Source organism: Alosa pseudoharengus, unplaced genomic scaffold (genome assembly GCF_046254945.1).
Source record: "Alosa pseudoharengus isolate Yale_2024_CS ecotype anadromous, Long Island Sound unplaced genomic scaffold, YU_APseudo_1.1 YU_APseudo_1.1_scf_3, whole genome shotgun sequence".
NCBI classification, from domain to species: Eukaryota; Metazoa; Chordata; class Actinopteri; order Clupeiformes; family Clupeidae; genus Alosa; species Alosa pseudoharengus.
Window position 1 is genome coordinate 21052160 of NW_027468718.1, and position 14402 is coordinate 21066561.

Genomic DNA, 14402 nt, shown 5'->3' on the forward strand with positions numbered 1-14402 from the left:
CACACACACACACACACACACACACACACACAGCAACAACAATAACTTCATACACACACAACAACAATAAATAACCTCACACCCAAACCCGACATACCACAGTCCTGACCTCCCCTGGCCTCAGCCCTCTCCAATAACAACCCCGGATATCATGTCCCCACACCAAAAGTATTTACTCTCCACCTGGCCTCCGTATTATTGCTTTCTTTCCTTCCAACTCCACACTGTCCAGAAAGAACAAGAACTCGCTAGAACAAAATAACAACCACTCGACTTCAGTTTGTCATGAAGTGGAGAAGCCTGTGTGCCAGAGTGGGGTGAGCAGAGGTGGGGGTGGGGTTTTTTGGAACAGCTGCAGGGACTTGGAGACATTTCTTCACTGAATTTAGCATCAGTAGGTTTGCTAAACTCAGAAGAAGAGAAAGAGAGAGAAAAAAGGCAATGTCTTGAGTGAAAAACACACTAGGGGCCTGGATTAGCTCCTCTGAGCAGATCTACAGACACTCCGAAAACTCAGACTTGCAGACATTCCCCAGCCATCTTTCTCTCTTTTTACAAAAAAAAAAAAGTAACTGCTCAATTAAAAGTGAAAACAAACTTCAAAGGCAGCGCGAAACACTACACGATAGCCGAGCGAGTCTGACCTCATTATCCAACGGTATGGGAGACGTCTATTAAAACGGAGCCCCAGAATAACATCACAGAGACGAGACTGACGCTCCGAGGCGAGGGAGACATGGACAGCGGGCAGCAGAGAAGACCCATCCGTTGCCATAACAACCCCCCCCCACCCTCCTCCTCCCCCCAAGCCTCAGTCTGCCCCTCTTTAAGTGCTGGATGGCACCAGGCCAGACCACAGAGACGCTCCCATAATCAAAGGCTCCCTTGAGACCCCATTGCCTCTACCTCTGCCGGGTCAACATTTAAAAGGCTAACGGAGAGCTGTAGGAAGTTCTCTCGGCGTAACGTTCCCAAGGAAAAAAAAGGGGTGGATGTGCCCAACGGAAAAGAGGAATGTGGGGGAGAGAGGAGAAGAAAGAGTGGAAGAGAAAGAAAGGACAGAGAAAAAAAAAGAGCAAAGGAGAGAAAAAGGGAGAGAGAGAGAGAGAGAGAGAACGAAAGGGGAAAAAAAGATACAAAGAAAAAGACTGACTAGGAATGAGAGAACGAGGGAAGAGGAGAGGTAGTGAGAGAGGGGAAAAAGAAGATGGAGGCATGGCAGGGGGTGAGAGAGAGAGAGAGAGAGAGAGGAGAGAGAGAGAGATTAAGATGTCCAGAGAGCTGAAATGACAGCGCGGGGGAGAGGGAGTGGGCAGGAGCCGGGGCGACCCTCGGACACGCTCTGGCTAAAGCAACAGCCAGGGGTGTGAACAGCTCTCCCAATGTGCAAGGTCAGGGAATCAGCATGGGGTCAAAAGCTCACATGCACACAAACACACACAAGAACACATACATACACACGATACATACATACACACACACAAAGATACCAATACACACTTATCTGTAGTTCACACACACACACACACACACACACACACACACACAAACACACACACACACACACACACACACACACACAGAGTGCACTGTGGCTGAGGCTCTGGAGTGCTGCCCAGAGGGCTTAGGGGAGCTTGTATAGTAAGAGGAGCCGACTGTTGACCCAGCAGAACGCACAGGAGCGTAGTAAGCACTGCTAAGTCCCAGCGGATGATTACCAGCTAGTGCACGCTGTACAAGTGTGAGTGTGTGTGTGTGTGAGCATGAGTGTGTTCACAAACATGGTTTAGCATGAGTCAAAGTGTGTGCATAGCTGTAAATGAACATGTACAGTGTGTGTGTCGTGGGTTTACACACACGTGAGTTGTGTACATGTAGGTGTGTGTATATAAGCATTTGCATTTATGGGGTTTTCATGTGTTTGATATATGTAGTCGATACACACACAATCATTCTCACATATATCACTAATGTATGTTCACTTTTTGTATGTTCAATACCGGGAAGTGTGTGTGTGTGTATGTGTATGTATTTGCAGAGGTGCGTTCAAATTCGCCAAACAGTGGCAAACGTTCGTGACAAAAATAGGTTTTCTCTGAACAATTTGATGTAAACAGCCCATTGTAACGGTAACACTTCGTCCAGCTCTCGTCCCGCTCCACTGTATATTCGCGGAGAACTACCTCCACAGACTGTTTGCGACTGTTCGCAAACGTTTGCCAAAAAAACTCAAGGCAAACAGAAACATGTTTGCAAACGCTCGCCTATGTTTGGTCATTTGAAGGCACCTCAGCTCTTTGTCCAGTATGCCCTTCTTCTCCTCCTGCTGCTTGGGGAGCACACGTGTTCTAAGTACCTGGGATCCTTCTGGATGCTGTCGATGGAGGGGGAGCGCGTGTTGTCGTCGGGCGCTCCGGCCTGCCGGTACTGCGAGGGCCGGTAGGGGTCTGCGTAGGTGGCGGCCGAGTTCAGGGCGTAGTTGCTTCTTTGGTACGTCAGGGCGCTCCGCTGGCTCGAGCTCCGCTGCAGGGTTCCCACACCTGGAGGGGCGGGGGGATGGGGGGGGAGAAACCACATGCATCAACAGGGGGAGGCGATCATTAAATTAAATCAAGAACCCCTTGCTGAACAAGACCTTTTGTGTTGTTCCAAGTCTTTTTTGTGTGTTTTTGTGAAAGCCCTAGAGATTAGAGGTCTGGTCTTTCGATTGGAACAGAGAAGAAACCAGGGTGAATGAAAACACTTGTGTCTTGTGTTGTGTTTTTGTTGTTACTCCCCCAAATCTGGAAGCCATTACCGAGAAAAAGGGCTGTAAAACACAGCCTCTGTGTCAAGGACAAAGTAAATGAGGCAGCGTTCTTTATAAACAAGTTTTTTATTTCCTGTCCAGTTTTTTTAAGAGGTGGAACACTTAGGAGCTGGTTCTAGCAGGTTCTGTTAGGGAACAAGAGGAGAAGACCATCTTAGTTCTCAGACTTGTCCCTGGCGTCTTTCCCTCACTCATGCTGCTTACAGCCGCTGCATTGTGGGAAGGGCTCATCACGCGTGACTGGCTGTCACTCTCTCACTGGGGAAATGGGAACAGTGAGAGACGCTTGTGTACACACACACACACACACACACACACACACACACACACACACACACACACACACACACACACACACACACACACACACACACACACACACACACACACACACACACACACACACACACACACACACACACACACACACACACACACACACACACACACAGCCACTGTGACGGAAACAAATGCTCAGGATGTCCTCCCAAGCCTTGTCAAATATTTAGTCTGTGGGCATCTTGGCAACATTGTCCCCTTTAAATAATTGCTATTTTATCCTCCCTCACTCCCTTCCTCTCACCCCGCCCCCCCCCCCCTCTCTCTCACTTTCTCACTCTCTATGTTTTCCTTGATGTGGTGCTGTGACCTAATTTCTAATTTACCACTTTCTCAGAGGCTCCTGACCGGTCTCACACACACACACACACACACAAGCCAGAGAGGCAGAAGTTAGTCAGCTGATGTGCGCAGGCTCATGGGGGTGAGGCAGGGGTGGCATCAGGGGCAAGAGACCGCGCAGGGCTCCATCAGGCTCAAACACACCCAGCTGGAATTAATTACCCCCCCCCACACACACACACACTGAGGGAGCGTGACCTCTCCAGGGGCCGCCACGCGCCTCCGTTCTCTAATCCACACCGCTGGCCTCCAGTAATCAGCCCAGAGGCTGATAAAGACCACTTCTAATTTCCCCTGGACTGCGTCCACACACACACACACACACACACACACACACACACACACACACACACACACACACACACACACACACACACACACACACACACACACACACACACACACACACACACACACACACACACACACACACACACACACACACACACACACACACACACACACACACACACACACACACACACACACACACACACACACACACACACACACACACACACACACACACACACACACACACACACACACACACACACACACACACACACAAACACTCACACAGGAAGAGGCAGTGCTCAGAGGATGAGCTATGAGGATGTAATCTGCATTGCACTCCTTCTCTCGTCCAACTTTCCCCTCTTCCTTTCTTTCACTCACTTTTCTCCTTTCTCTCCCTCTCTCCTATGCACAAGGGATCAATATTCCCATTTAGCATGAGTTGGGGGGAAAACACACTCCCTCTGCACACACATACACACCCACACACAAGCCAGCAGAAACAAAGAAAGCATGAAAAAAAGAGTGCAGGGGAGAGGAAAACTACGAGCGAGGCCATTAAAATTTAATTTCACACCATAACAAAGACCACTTCGCAGATCAAATTGGATTTTTTTTTGCCTCTAATGAGGCACTTTTTTTTTTTGTCGGGACCCCAAACTAAACTTTTTTCTTTTCTCCTCTCCTTTCCCCCACACCTTCATCTCACTCTACCTCTGTACTTTATCTCCTCACTGCATTCTCTCCTCCGGAGTCCAGCATAATGCTATTTATGCATTCTTTTCTTAAGGCTGGGGGTGGTTGGTATGCTTCATCAGTGCAGTTTATGAGGGACTGCCGCTATCAGCCGCCAGTGATCTCAGGCTGGGCTGGGTGGAGCTGATGGAGGGGGTGGGGGGTGGGGGGGGCAGTGTGGGCAGAATGTTAAAATCCCCAGAGAGTTCTTTTCCACGGTGCAGTGTGTCCCTCTGCAGCCTCCGTCCCTCTACCCATTATCACCGTGACACTTAGGTAATGGACTCCTCTGAGACGTGTGAAATACAGCACGCGCACACAAGTGCAAGCACAAACGCAAATACACACACCTCATGTCTCCTCTATTTTCTGCAGCTGCTCTGAAGAGGTCAGAAGATGATGATCTTCTGCACCTCATTCCGTTTGGAAGGGGAAAAAAAAGACAAAGAGCTGAGCTGCTCCACACCTGAGCGCGCGTGCACACACACACACACACACACACACACACACACACACACACACACACACACACACACACACACACACACACACACACACACACACACACACACACACACACACACACACACACACACACACACACACACACACACACACACACACACACACACACACACACACACACACACACAAAAGGGAAGTGGAGGCCAACTCCCAAAAGACACTACTACAACAACAACACACACCATTCCAAACACATTCATACTTCTACACAGACAAACACGCACTTCTATCTCCGGAAGCTTTGATAAGATGACCTCAAACAAAGCACCCTTCAGTAAACACTACGGGCTGATTTCGAGCACTGTGCAAGTTTTTGAACAGCATTGCATAAGCACTTAACACACAGACATATTCTATAGCTCTCTCTCCCCATGTCACACCCCAGCATTTGGAGATTATGCCGTGTTTGGTGACAGAGCGAGGGCCATTAGCCAAGTTGTCTCCGAGTCCGTTCTGGCTAAGTATTTTGTAAAAGAGCTTCATAAATGGCTTATGAAATCACTCCAAAGCCAAGCATTTCCAAAGGATTATTCTAATCTGCACTCGCTGATGCAAGCCTCCGCTGAAACACTCTCCACTCCCTTCACCTGGGCCTGTCAGTGACTGTGTGTGTGTGCATATGTGTGTGTGTGTGTGTGTGTGTGTGTGTGTGTGTGTGTGTTTTACATTTAGAGTTAGAGTGTGAACACACTTGTACATTACACATGTCAGTGTTTGCACGCATGAGAGCACGTAGTGGCAGTTATGGCACAGTTTTGTTACTCGTCAGCTCCTCCACTGAAAGAGCGGAGCGTTAAACATGCGAGTGCCGCTCTCCCCAGAGCCCAGGCTCCCTGAGCGACAGCCTGGCTCACCTCTGCGGTGTGCATGCCTGTGTTCGTGAACAGATGGGATGGCATGTTCTCATTTGTGTGCACATATAAACACACATGCACATAAAAGTTCAAGTGAGCGAGTGTGTGAGTGTCTGTGTGTGTGTGTGTGTGTGTGTGTGTGTGTGTGTGTGTGTGTGTATGTGAATGTGAGTGTGTAGTGTGAGAGAGTACCGTGTGTATATGTGAATGTGAGTGTGTAGTGTGTATATGTGAATGTGAGTGTGTAGTGTGAGAGAGTACCGTGTGTATATGTGAATGTGAGTGTGAGAGAGTACTGTGTGTATATATGCGGGGGGGAGAGAGCGTGTGTGTGTATATACGCAGGAGTGAGAGAGCGTGTGTGTGTATATATGCGAGGGTGAGAGAGCGTGTGTGTTCTGTATATACACAGGAATGAGAGTGTGTGTGTATAAGTGTGGGAGTGAGAGAGTGTGTGTGAGTATATGTGCAGGAGTGAGAGAGCGTGTGTGTGTGTATATACGCAGGAGTGAGAGAGTGTGTGTGTGCATATGTGCAGTACCTGAGGAGGTCCTGTAGAGGGCGGTGTGCGGGGCGTGGCCCAGCTCTATGCCTGCGTGGTTGGGGCTGCGGTAGAGGGGGCTCTGGAAGGTGCGATCCTCGTAGATGGGCGTAATGTGCCGGTCAGGCGACATGGCTGACCGCAGGTCCTGCCCCATCTGGCTGTGTTGACTGGCATAGGAGGTCCGCAGACCCGCTACAAACACACACACACACACACACACACAGTTAGTCACTCTAGTACAAGCCCCTCTTTGACCGCTCACAGCTAATCCCCGTCCCCAGTAGGGCAGTGGGCAGTGATGGCCAGTGAGTTTCCCAATGAGACATCCGCTCCTACTCCCACTGTCTCCAAACAAAGCCTGGTTCCCCCAGCCTCCCGTAGCAAGACGCTCTCCCTCTCTCTCACTCTCTTCCTCTCTCTCTCCCTTTCTCTCCCACTCTCTCCCTCTCTCTCTCCCTCTCTCTAACCCACCCGGCGCACTCGCCTGACAGATAAGCCGCTAAAGACTGTGTCGAGACAAATCTGGGCCCTCATTGCCAATTCCGTGTGATGCTGGGAGATGCAGGTTTACAGTGTGCGCTTGTACCGCCTCCAGCTCCCCCCCCCCTGTTCTCTCACTCTCTAATCACAGAGTTTGTTAACAGCAGCATGCTTCCTCCTCCGAGTGTGTGCTTCCCAAAAAAACAAACAGCCCAGCTCACATGCAGAGAGAGAGAGAGAGAGAGAGAGAGAGAAAGAAAGAAAGAAAGAAAGAAAGAAAGAAAGAAAGAAAGAAAGAAAGAAAGAGAAAGTGAGAAGCGATACAAAGCAAGAGAGAGAGAGAAGAGAAGAGATTGATGAAACTGCAATATGAGAAATGATAGCAGCACAGGAAATGAAAGAGTGTCCTTTGGCTGGCGAGCCTTGTGTGTTGTGAGCAAAAGGATATGGGCCAAAAGGCCATGGCTAAAAGACAGTCACAGCAGGACCTCCGTGTGTGTGTCTGTGTGTGTGTGTGTGTGTGTGTGTGTGCAAAACAGACAGGACTTAGCCTTCACGTTTATACCCCTGTTTGAGCTGCCAGAGGAGAGTAAGGCAGCAGCACTGTGAGTCACTCTGACACTCTGACTCAATGGCACAGATCTTAGCCAGATGTGAGCCCAGCTGCTGCGCTCCAGAAACACACGTGTGTGTGTGTGTGTACACACACACAGAGTTTGCGCGGGTGTGCACACAAACTCGCTCACACTCCCCTCACAGCATGTGGCCAGCATCACTGCAAGCGCATTCCGAAGCTCTAGAGAGCTCGTAAGATTGTGCACGGTACTGTTCAGCGACCCTGCACACAGAGAACCACCGGCCGGCCAGCACGTGACCACCCACACCCCCTGAGACAACTGGCCCTGTTCCCAAAACGATACCCTCCACCACCACCGCCAACCCGCCCACCCACCCACCCTCTGTCCCGACACGGCCCCGTTAGCAGCTGGCCGACCCTCTCGAAGGCCCTTTGCGCCCTCTGAGCGGTGGAGCACGGCCGGATAAACGACTCTCTTCCACCCGACTGCTCTGCACAAGAGAGAGGGGGGGGAGATGGAGGAGGTGGTAGAAGTGAGAGAGTGCACATGAAAGTGAAGAAGAAAGGGGAAAAAAAAGAAGTGATTGTCCTCCCGGGGGGAGCGGTCAAGCCGTGGTGGCTCCGGCAGGGGCCCCGGTCCACTCTGCCTGACGAGCTAATCAGCTATTTTATCCCCGAGCTGGCTAATGAGGCAAAACGGGCCGAGCCCACCGCATCCACAGCTCTCGAAAGGCCCCTTTAGACCTCTCCTCAAGGCCTCCGCACACACACCCACACACACACACACACACACACACACAAACCCCACACACACACAGCGGCACCAGGGTCCTGGCTCAACTAAGCCCCATCGACTGCGACGCGCAACGCAGCCGCCACCGCCTCGGTCGCCTCCGTCTGTTTCTCCGGGGGGTCTGGCTGGAATCGATTTCCTCTCCCCTCTCTCTCTCAGCGCCCAGCTCCATACTCTTTCACAAAGACCGGGGGCTTTCGAGACCTTCAGTTCACCCCGTCAAGCGAGGTGTTGAAGTGCGGCTTTTTTTTGTTGCGTTTTGGAGCCCAGAGCCCGGCCGCTCTGCCAGACGAAGCAGTCCAGACGACGACACTGCCGCCGGTGCTGCTTGGAAGACGTCTGGCAGAGGTTTGGGGTCTTGGGTTCTTCAAACAGAAAGAGGGAGGGAGAGAGGGAGGGAGTGAGTGATAGAGAGAACAGGACAGAGAGAGGGAGACTGAGGAGATGAGGCATGGTGAGACCACATCAGAGCCAGGACCGCTACGGCTCAGCCGATCTGCAAAAGTCATCGACCGGGCGCTAACCGCCGCTAGCGCAGGCCTTTGCTGGAGCCCACGTGCTTTCTCACAGTCCCTTTCTCTCATACACACATTCCTATTCTCACTCCCTCTCTCTCTACCTCTCTATCTCTCTATCCCTCCCTCTCTCATTCAGCGTCTCCACCCAAGAGCGAGAAACACATGGCGATGAGGAGCCGCATCGCTCGCCAAGTCTCTGTCGGCTTTGCTGTTCTCCTTTCAAAATCAATAAACCCGTTTACGTGTGGTGAGAAATAATTTTGTGGCTACGAAGGATCCAACATACAAAAATATCCATATCTGATGCTAGATCACTTACTCTCTGCATCAAACACTTTTCACCACCACTTTACATTTGTCAGTGTGTTTTTTGCTTACTGTAGCCGCCAGTGATGGAGTTTGGCACAGGCTTTGTACTAGCTTGGCGGCGGTGGCTTGGCACAGAGACAACTCAAAAATGGATGCAGCTGACTACATAGGCAGAGACATCTTGAAAACAACCGAGCTCTTGAATCAACGGCATCAACGTTGTGTTTCACAGGGACCAATCTGTTTATCACTCAGCATCTCCGCTTTCATTGTCCAGCCTGAAGGCCCATGCGGAGCGCACACACACAGAAAATAAGCAAACCCCAAAAATAGATGCCGTGATTGGGCTTTTGGGCTTTTTGCCGCTCATCGCCAAAAAATCCTAGCGGTGAGCCGAAAATCGGAATACGGGACACCTCAGCAGTCCATTCATCTACAAGGACCTCAATTTTTCATCCAATTTGTTTTGCCAAACCAGAAACCGGCTGCACAGAACTATACACAAAAAAAAAAAAGCAGGGCAGCGTGGAGTCAAACTTGAGCAGTGGAGCCTGTTCTGTGCCTTTTCTTCTGTGCCATTTGCCACCCGCAAGCACGTCACCTCTGGTCAAGTGGGAATCCAGCTCTGGCGTCTGGCACATCTGCCGAACCAGCCAGAGCATGAAGGAAGAGAGGAGGAGGAGGAGGAGGAGGAGGAGGACGAAGTCAGTGCCAGACACTCATTACCCACAAGGCAGCTGGTTGGGCAGAGAAGAAAGCTGAAATTGGTTTTTGGACAGCTGCATTCAAAGCAGTTAAGAGACGAGAGCGTGGGGGGAGAGGCGGGGAGTGAGTCTGAGTCGGAGAAAAATAGACTCTCTCATTGCATGGAGGACACTGCCAGATGTTCCCAGCCTGCGAGACGCATCCACACAATACAAAGGTCTTACTAGCGGAGCTGCTTATGTTTGTCTGTCCTTCGGTTTGCCTTGGGAGGCCTTTTTTTGTGGTCATCTTAAAGTCGAGACACGCCTGGACATTTTCTTCAGACACAAAAGGAGCTGAAAGCCATATGAAGAGGGGCATGAGGATGAAGAGGATCAGGATGAGAGAACAGCAAATGATTTCATGATGATGAACGTTTACAACCACTTGGGACACAATGGATGGATTTAGGTAAAACCGAAATGACTTTCAAACAGAATAATGCAGCGTCTTTACTTCACCGATGAGCACACACATACACACACACATAGCGGAAGTGGTCTCCAATGACTTTGGATCAAGGCACTTATCGGGGGAGGAGAATGGAATGAAGCAAACAAAGCATGACTAAATCAACAGGCAGGCACACCAAGCAGGCACATTACAGACACACATTATCAGAGGCCAGCTTCACCTTGAAGGTCATCCTCCAGAGTGTCTGTAGGTTTCCATCAGCAGCGGGAGATTAAGTGCAGAGAGGAAAAATACACCACACACACACACACACACACACACACACACACACACACACACACACACACACACACACACACACACACACACACACACACACACACACACACACACACACACACACACACACACACACACACACACACACACACACACACACACACACACACAAAATCAATTACACCAATTAATTGGCATTTTTATGAAGCTCAGGGACTTCCAGAGTGACACTTGCAATACTTAAACAGTAGGCCATGTGTCATTCCACCACAACAGAACTTGTCAGGGCATTTCACATGAGCGGAGAGAGTGTGCAGCCTTAAATAACACTTGCGCAGACCCATCCCCATCCCCATCCCCAGCCCAACGTCCTCTCAATGACAAACTCTGAGGCACCTGAGCTGCCGTGTGAAAAAAACGGGGAGAGAGTAATTACAGGCATCCCCTAATCCTTCTCCTCTTGATGGCAGAGTGGCAGTCATATTCATGTTCCACCTGCAAAAGATAGGCCCCGCTTTTATCACTGACAAATATGACAAGGAGAGGGAGAGAGAGGGAGTTAGAGAAAGAGAGAGGGAGAGAGGGAGGAAGAGAGAGAGAGAGAGAGAGAGAAAGAGAGAGGGAGTTAGAGAGAGAGGGAGAGCGAGAGAGGGAAAAAATAGATAGGGACAAATAGAGAGGGAGAGAGAGGAGACAGAGTGAGGGAGGAAGAACAAGAAAGAGGGGAAGAGAGCGCGAGAGAAAATAGGGAGAGATTAAGAGTGAGAGACTAAAAGAGGGATGGACAGAGAGAGAGAGAGAGAGAGAGAGAGAGAGAGAGAAAAGTAGAATAAACGCATTAACGGAAGAGAGTGAAGAGGCGAGTACAAGCGCACCAGGCCCGACCCATTACTCTTAGTCCGGTGATAAATCGCCAGCTCACAATAGCAGCAAATCATTTCCCCCTTCACTCCGCTAGCAGGAAGCACAACACTTACAAGCTCATGAATGAGGCCCACCACACTTTCTGGCCTTCATTAAGTGGCCCCCCTCAAAAGTGGCTGTCAGGGAAACAAAGTGATAAAGTGTGGAAAACTCATTCAGCGATGCAAAATGGGTCTAGACTTTTCACATAAGGGACACTCCACTCGACTAATCGAAAGTGCGCCTCATTCCACCAATTAACCTTGACTGGCCATGGCTGTCATTTTCCTATTTCCAAATGGCGAATAATAAGTTCTCATCAAGGCTGGGGATATTGAACAATCACATATAATCAATTAGATGAATAAAATGGAGACCGGAAGGACAGATGAGATATTGCAGAGGGGGGCCTAACTCTCCGAGGGCTGTCTGGCTACACACATACATCGCCAGGGTGTTTGTGGGGGTCGGTTGACGAATGGAATACACCACAATGACAATCTCTTTGGCTTGTCATCTTGTCAGAGAAGTCATCATTATGGGTTTTGAAGTGCCAGTGCAGCAGCCCCCACAGACAACACGCACAAAAGGAGACGACGACTCATCCCCCCCCTCCATCTTGCCGCCAACCGATGACGCATGAATTACGATGGAGAGAAGTGTCACTCAAAAAGCCAATTCTATACCCTATAGGGTTCCATTATGTTCTGATGATGTCGTTGTAATATATTTGATTACTTCCCTAATAACAGTTCACTTTAACAGGCAGCTGTCTCCGCTAATTCACATAAAGCTCTACTGCAGAGGCGATTAGTTTGATTTGTGTGGTGGTAGCACACAGTTCATGTCCACAGCTCCTATTTTGAATATTTACAGATTAGAACTCCCTCAGCACCTCTTTCAGCAAACTTATTTTCTCATTTTCCCCCGGCCTCCGATCTCCTCGCCATGGAAAGCCCATCATTAATCCGAGCGCTCCACTACGTCAAGTGCTGGAAAATAATAGACTCAGGGAGACGAGGGGGCTGTCGTGCCAAACCCGTGGCGTTCTCTCTCTCCCTCTCTCTCTCTCTCTCTCTCTCTCTCTCTACCCTCTCTCTCTCTCTACCCTCTCTCCCTCTCTCTCTCTACCCTCTCTCTCTACCCATCTCCCTCCCTCTCTCTCTCTACCCATCTCCCTCTCTCTCTACCCATCTCCCTCTCTCACAGCTGCACACTGCGGTCGATTGCATCAAGCTGACTAGGTCCCTTATGGCCACTGGGCCAGCCGCTCTCCCTTGCTCCCCTTTTCCGACGCGTGGGCCTTGAGTCACTTTACCCAGCATGCCAAAGGAAGAAAAGTACCCATCAAACCCTTAAATTAGACAGAGGGCAAGGAGGGAGAGTTGGGAGGAGGGTGGGGGCTCAGATTAGGACGAGAGTCACCGGAGCTGACGGGAGTTTGCCGGAGAGAGCGCTTGTGTCTGTCACCGGAGCCCTGCTGGGAAGACTCTGTTCATTGCGCAAAAAACGCGGAGCGTGGGATCTGCGAGCGGCGGCACTAAGTGGAGGAGGCAGCTCAAGTCATTATCTCAGGCCCTCTGGAGCTGAGGGGTGACGTGAGGAGAGTGCGACCACATGCACACACTCAGCCAGCGTGCACACACACACACACAGGAGGTGGAGGGAAGTTTCCCCACACACACACACACACACACACACACACACACACACACACACACACACACACACACACACACACACACACACACGGCATGCTGCTGACTCAGATTCAACATACTGGGGCAAAATACACAATAAATATACAAACTTGTAGTCACAAAGTATCAAATGTACAGCATACACACACCCAAAGCATATAGAGATGGCACACACACACACACACACAGGGTTCTGACCTGAGAGGCTGTCGGGCCTGGCCACCATGCGCTCGTAGATGTCGTAGGGCTGCGTGGCGGCGTATGGGTCGGTGTGGTCGTGCAGCGCCGAGCGCGGGGGCAGTCCGGCGCCCATGGTGTTGTAGTGCTGTTGGGGCATGGCCGTCATGCCCACGAGGCGCCCGGGGGAACCCCCCATGCCCGCCGCGCCGCCCCCCGGCTGCCCCTCGGCCCCCAGCGCCTGGTAAGGGGAGGTGGTGCGGCTGCCCGCCCCCGCGGCCGAGCCTGAGCGGGAGTTGTTGGAGCCCACGCGCCGCAGGGCGGCCGGCGAGCTGGTGCGCTGGTTGGAGTAGGGCGACCCGGTGCGGCCGGCACCGGGCAGCGTGGTGCTGGAGAAGATGCTGGGCAGCGGCCGCGGCTCCGTCACGATAGGCGAGCCGTACGAGCTGCCCCCCCCTCCTCCTCCTCCTGCTCCGCCGCCGCCGCCCGCGCCCATGGAGGCCCGGAGGGAGCCGCGGGAGGGCGAGATGCCACTGCTACCGGCACCGCTGGCGTAGGCCGGGGACTGGGTACGGGAGGGGACCGAACTGACCCGCCGCATGGCTCGGCCTGGAGCTGCCGCCGCACCCTGCGTCTGCAAGAGGAAGAGGAAGAGGAAGAGGAGGAGGAGACACTATTTAAAACCCAGACTCAAAGACAAGGAAAGATGAAATCAGTCTGTAAATCAGTTTAACAAGACATGTGTTTCCGCTTCATGAACCAGACTGTGAAACCCGACCACGACCCTTCCAAAAACACACACACACACACACACACACACAAAAGCTCCCAGTGTCCACGTCCTCCCGCCTAAACCCACCTGCCCCCCCAGAAAACCTCACTGAAACCCGACACATCAAGAGACACCGACGACCACAAAGGGAGAGCCTTGTCTGCACCACTTCAGAGCCAAGATCCTTTGATTCCACTCAGTTCTTCACGGTCTGGCCCTCCCTGCCCCCCCCCCCCCCCCCCCTTTGATCTCCCCTCTCTGTCAGCCATGACTGTCCCAAGAAAGGAGTTG

The 14402-nt window shown here is 51.3% G+C and overlaps 1 protein-coding gene across 3 annotated transcripts in view; it reads right to left on the minus strand.

The window, feature by feature from the left end:
• Positions 1-14402, minus strand: part of LOC143100401 (plakophilin-4-like) — a 94337-nt gene that overhangs the window by 22702 nt on the left and 57233 nt on the right. The window contains exons 1-4 of one of the 3 annotated variants that reach the window (XM_076263550.1): positions 13361-13972; positions 10501-10524; positions 6443-6637; positions 2357-2540 (exon numbers count right to left, since the gene is read on the minus strand). In XM_076263550.1, the coding sequence (XP_076119665.1) occupies positions 2357-2540; positions 6443-6637; positions 10501-10524; positions 13361-13940 (983 nt within the window). In that variant the 5' untranslated portion in view covers positions 13941-13972. Of the gene's footprint in view, positions 1-2356; positions 2541-6442; positions 6638-10500; positions 10525-13360; positions 13973-14402 lie in introns of those variants that run through there. The other 2 variants (XM_076263551.1, XM_076263552.1) reach the window with 2 other exon arrangements.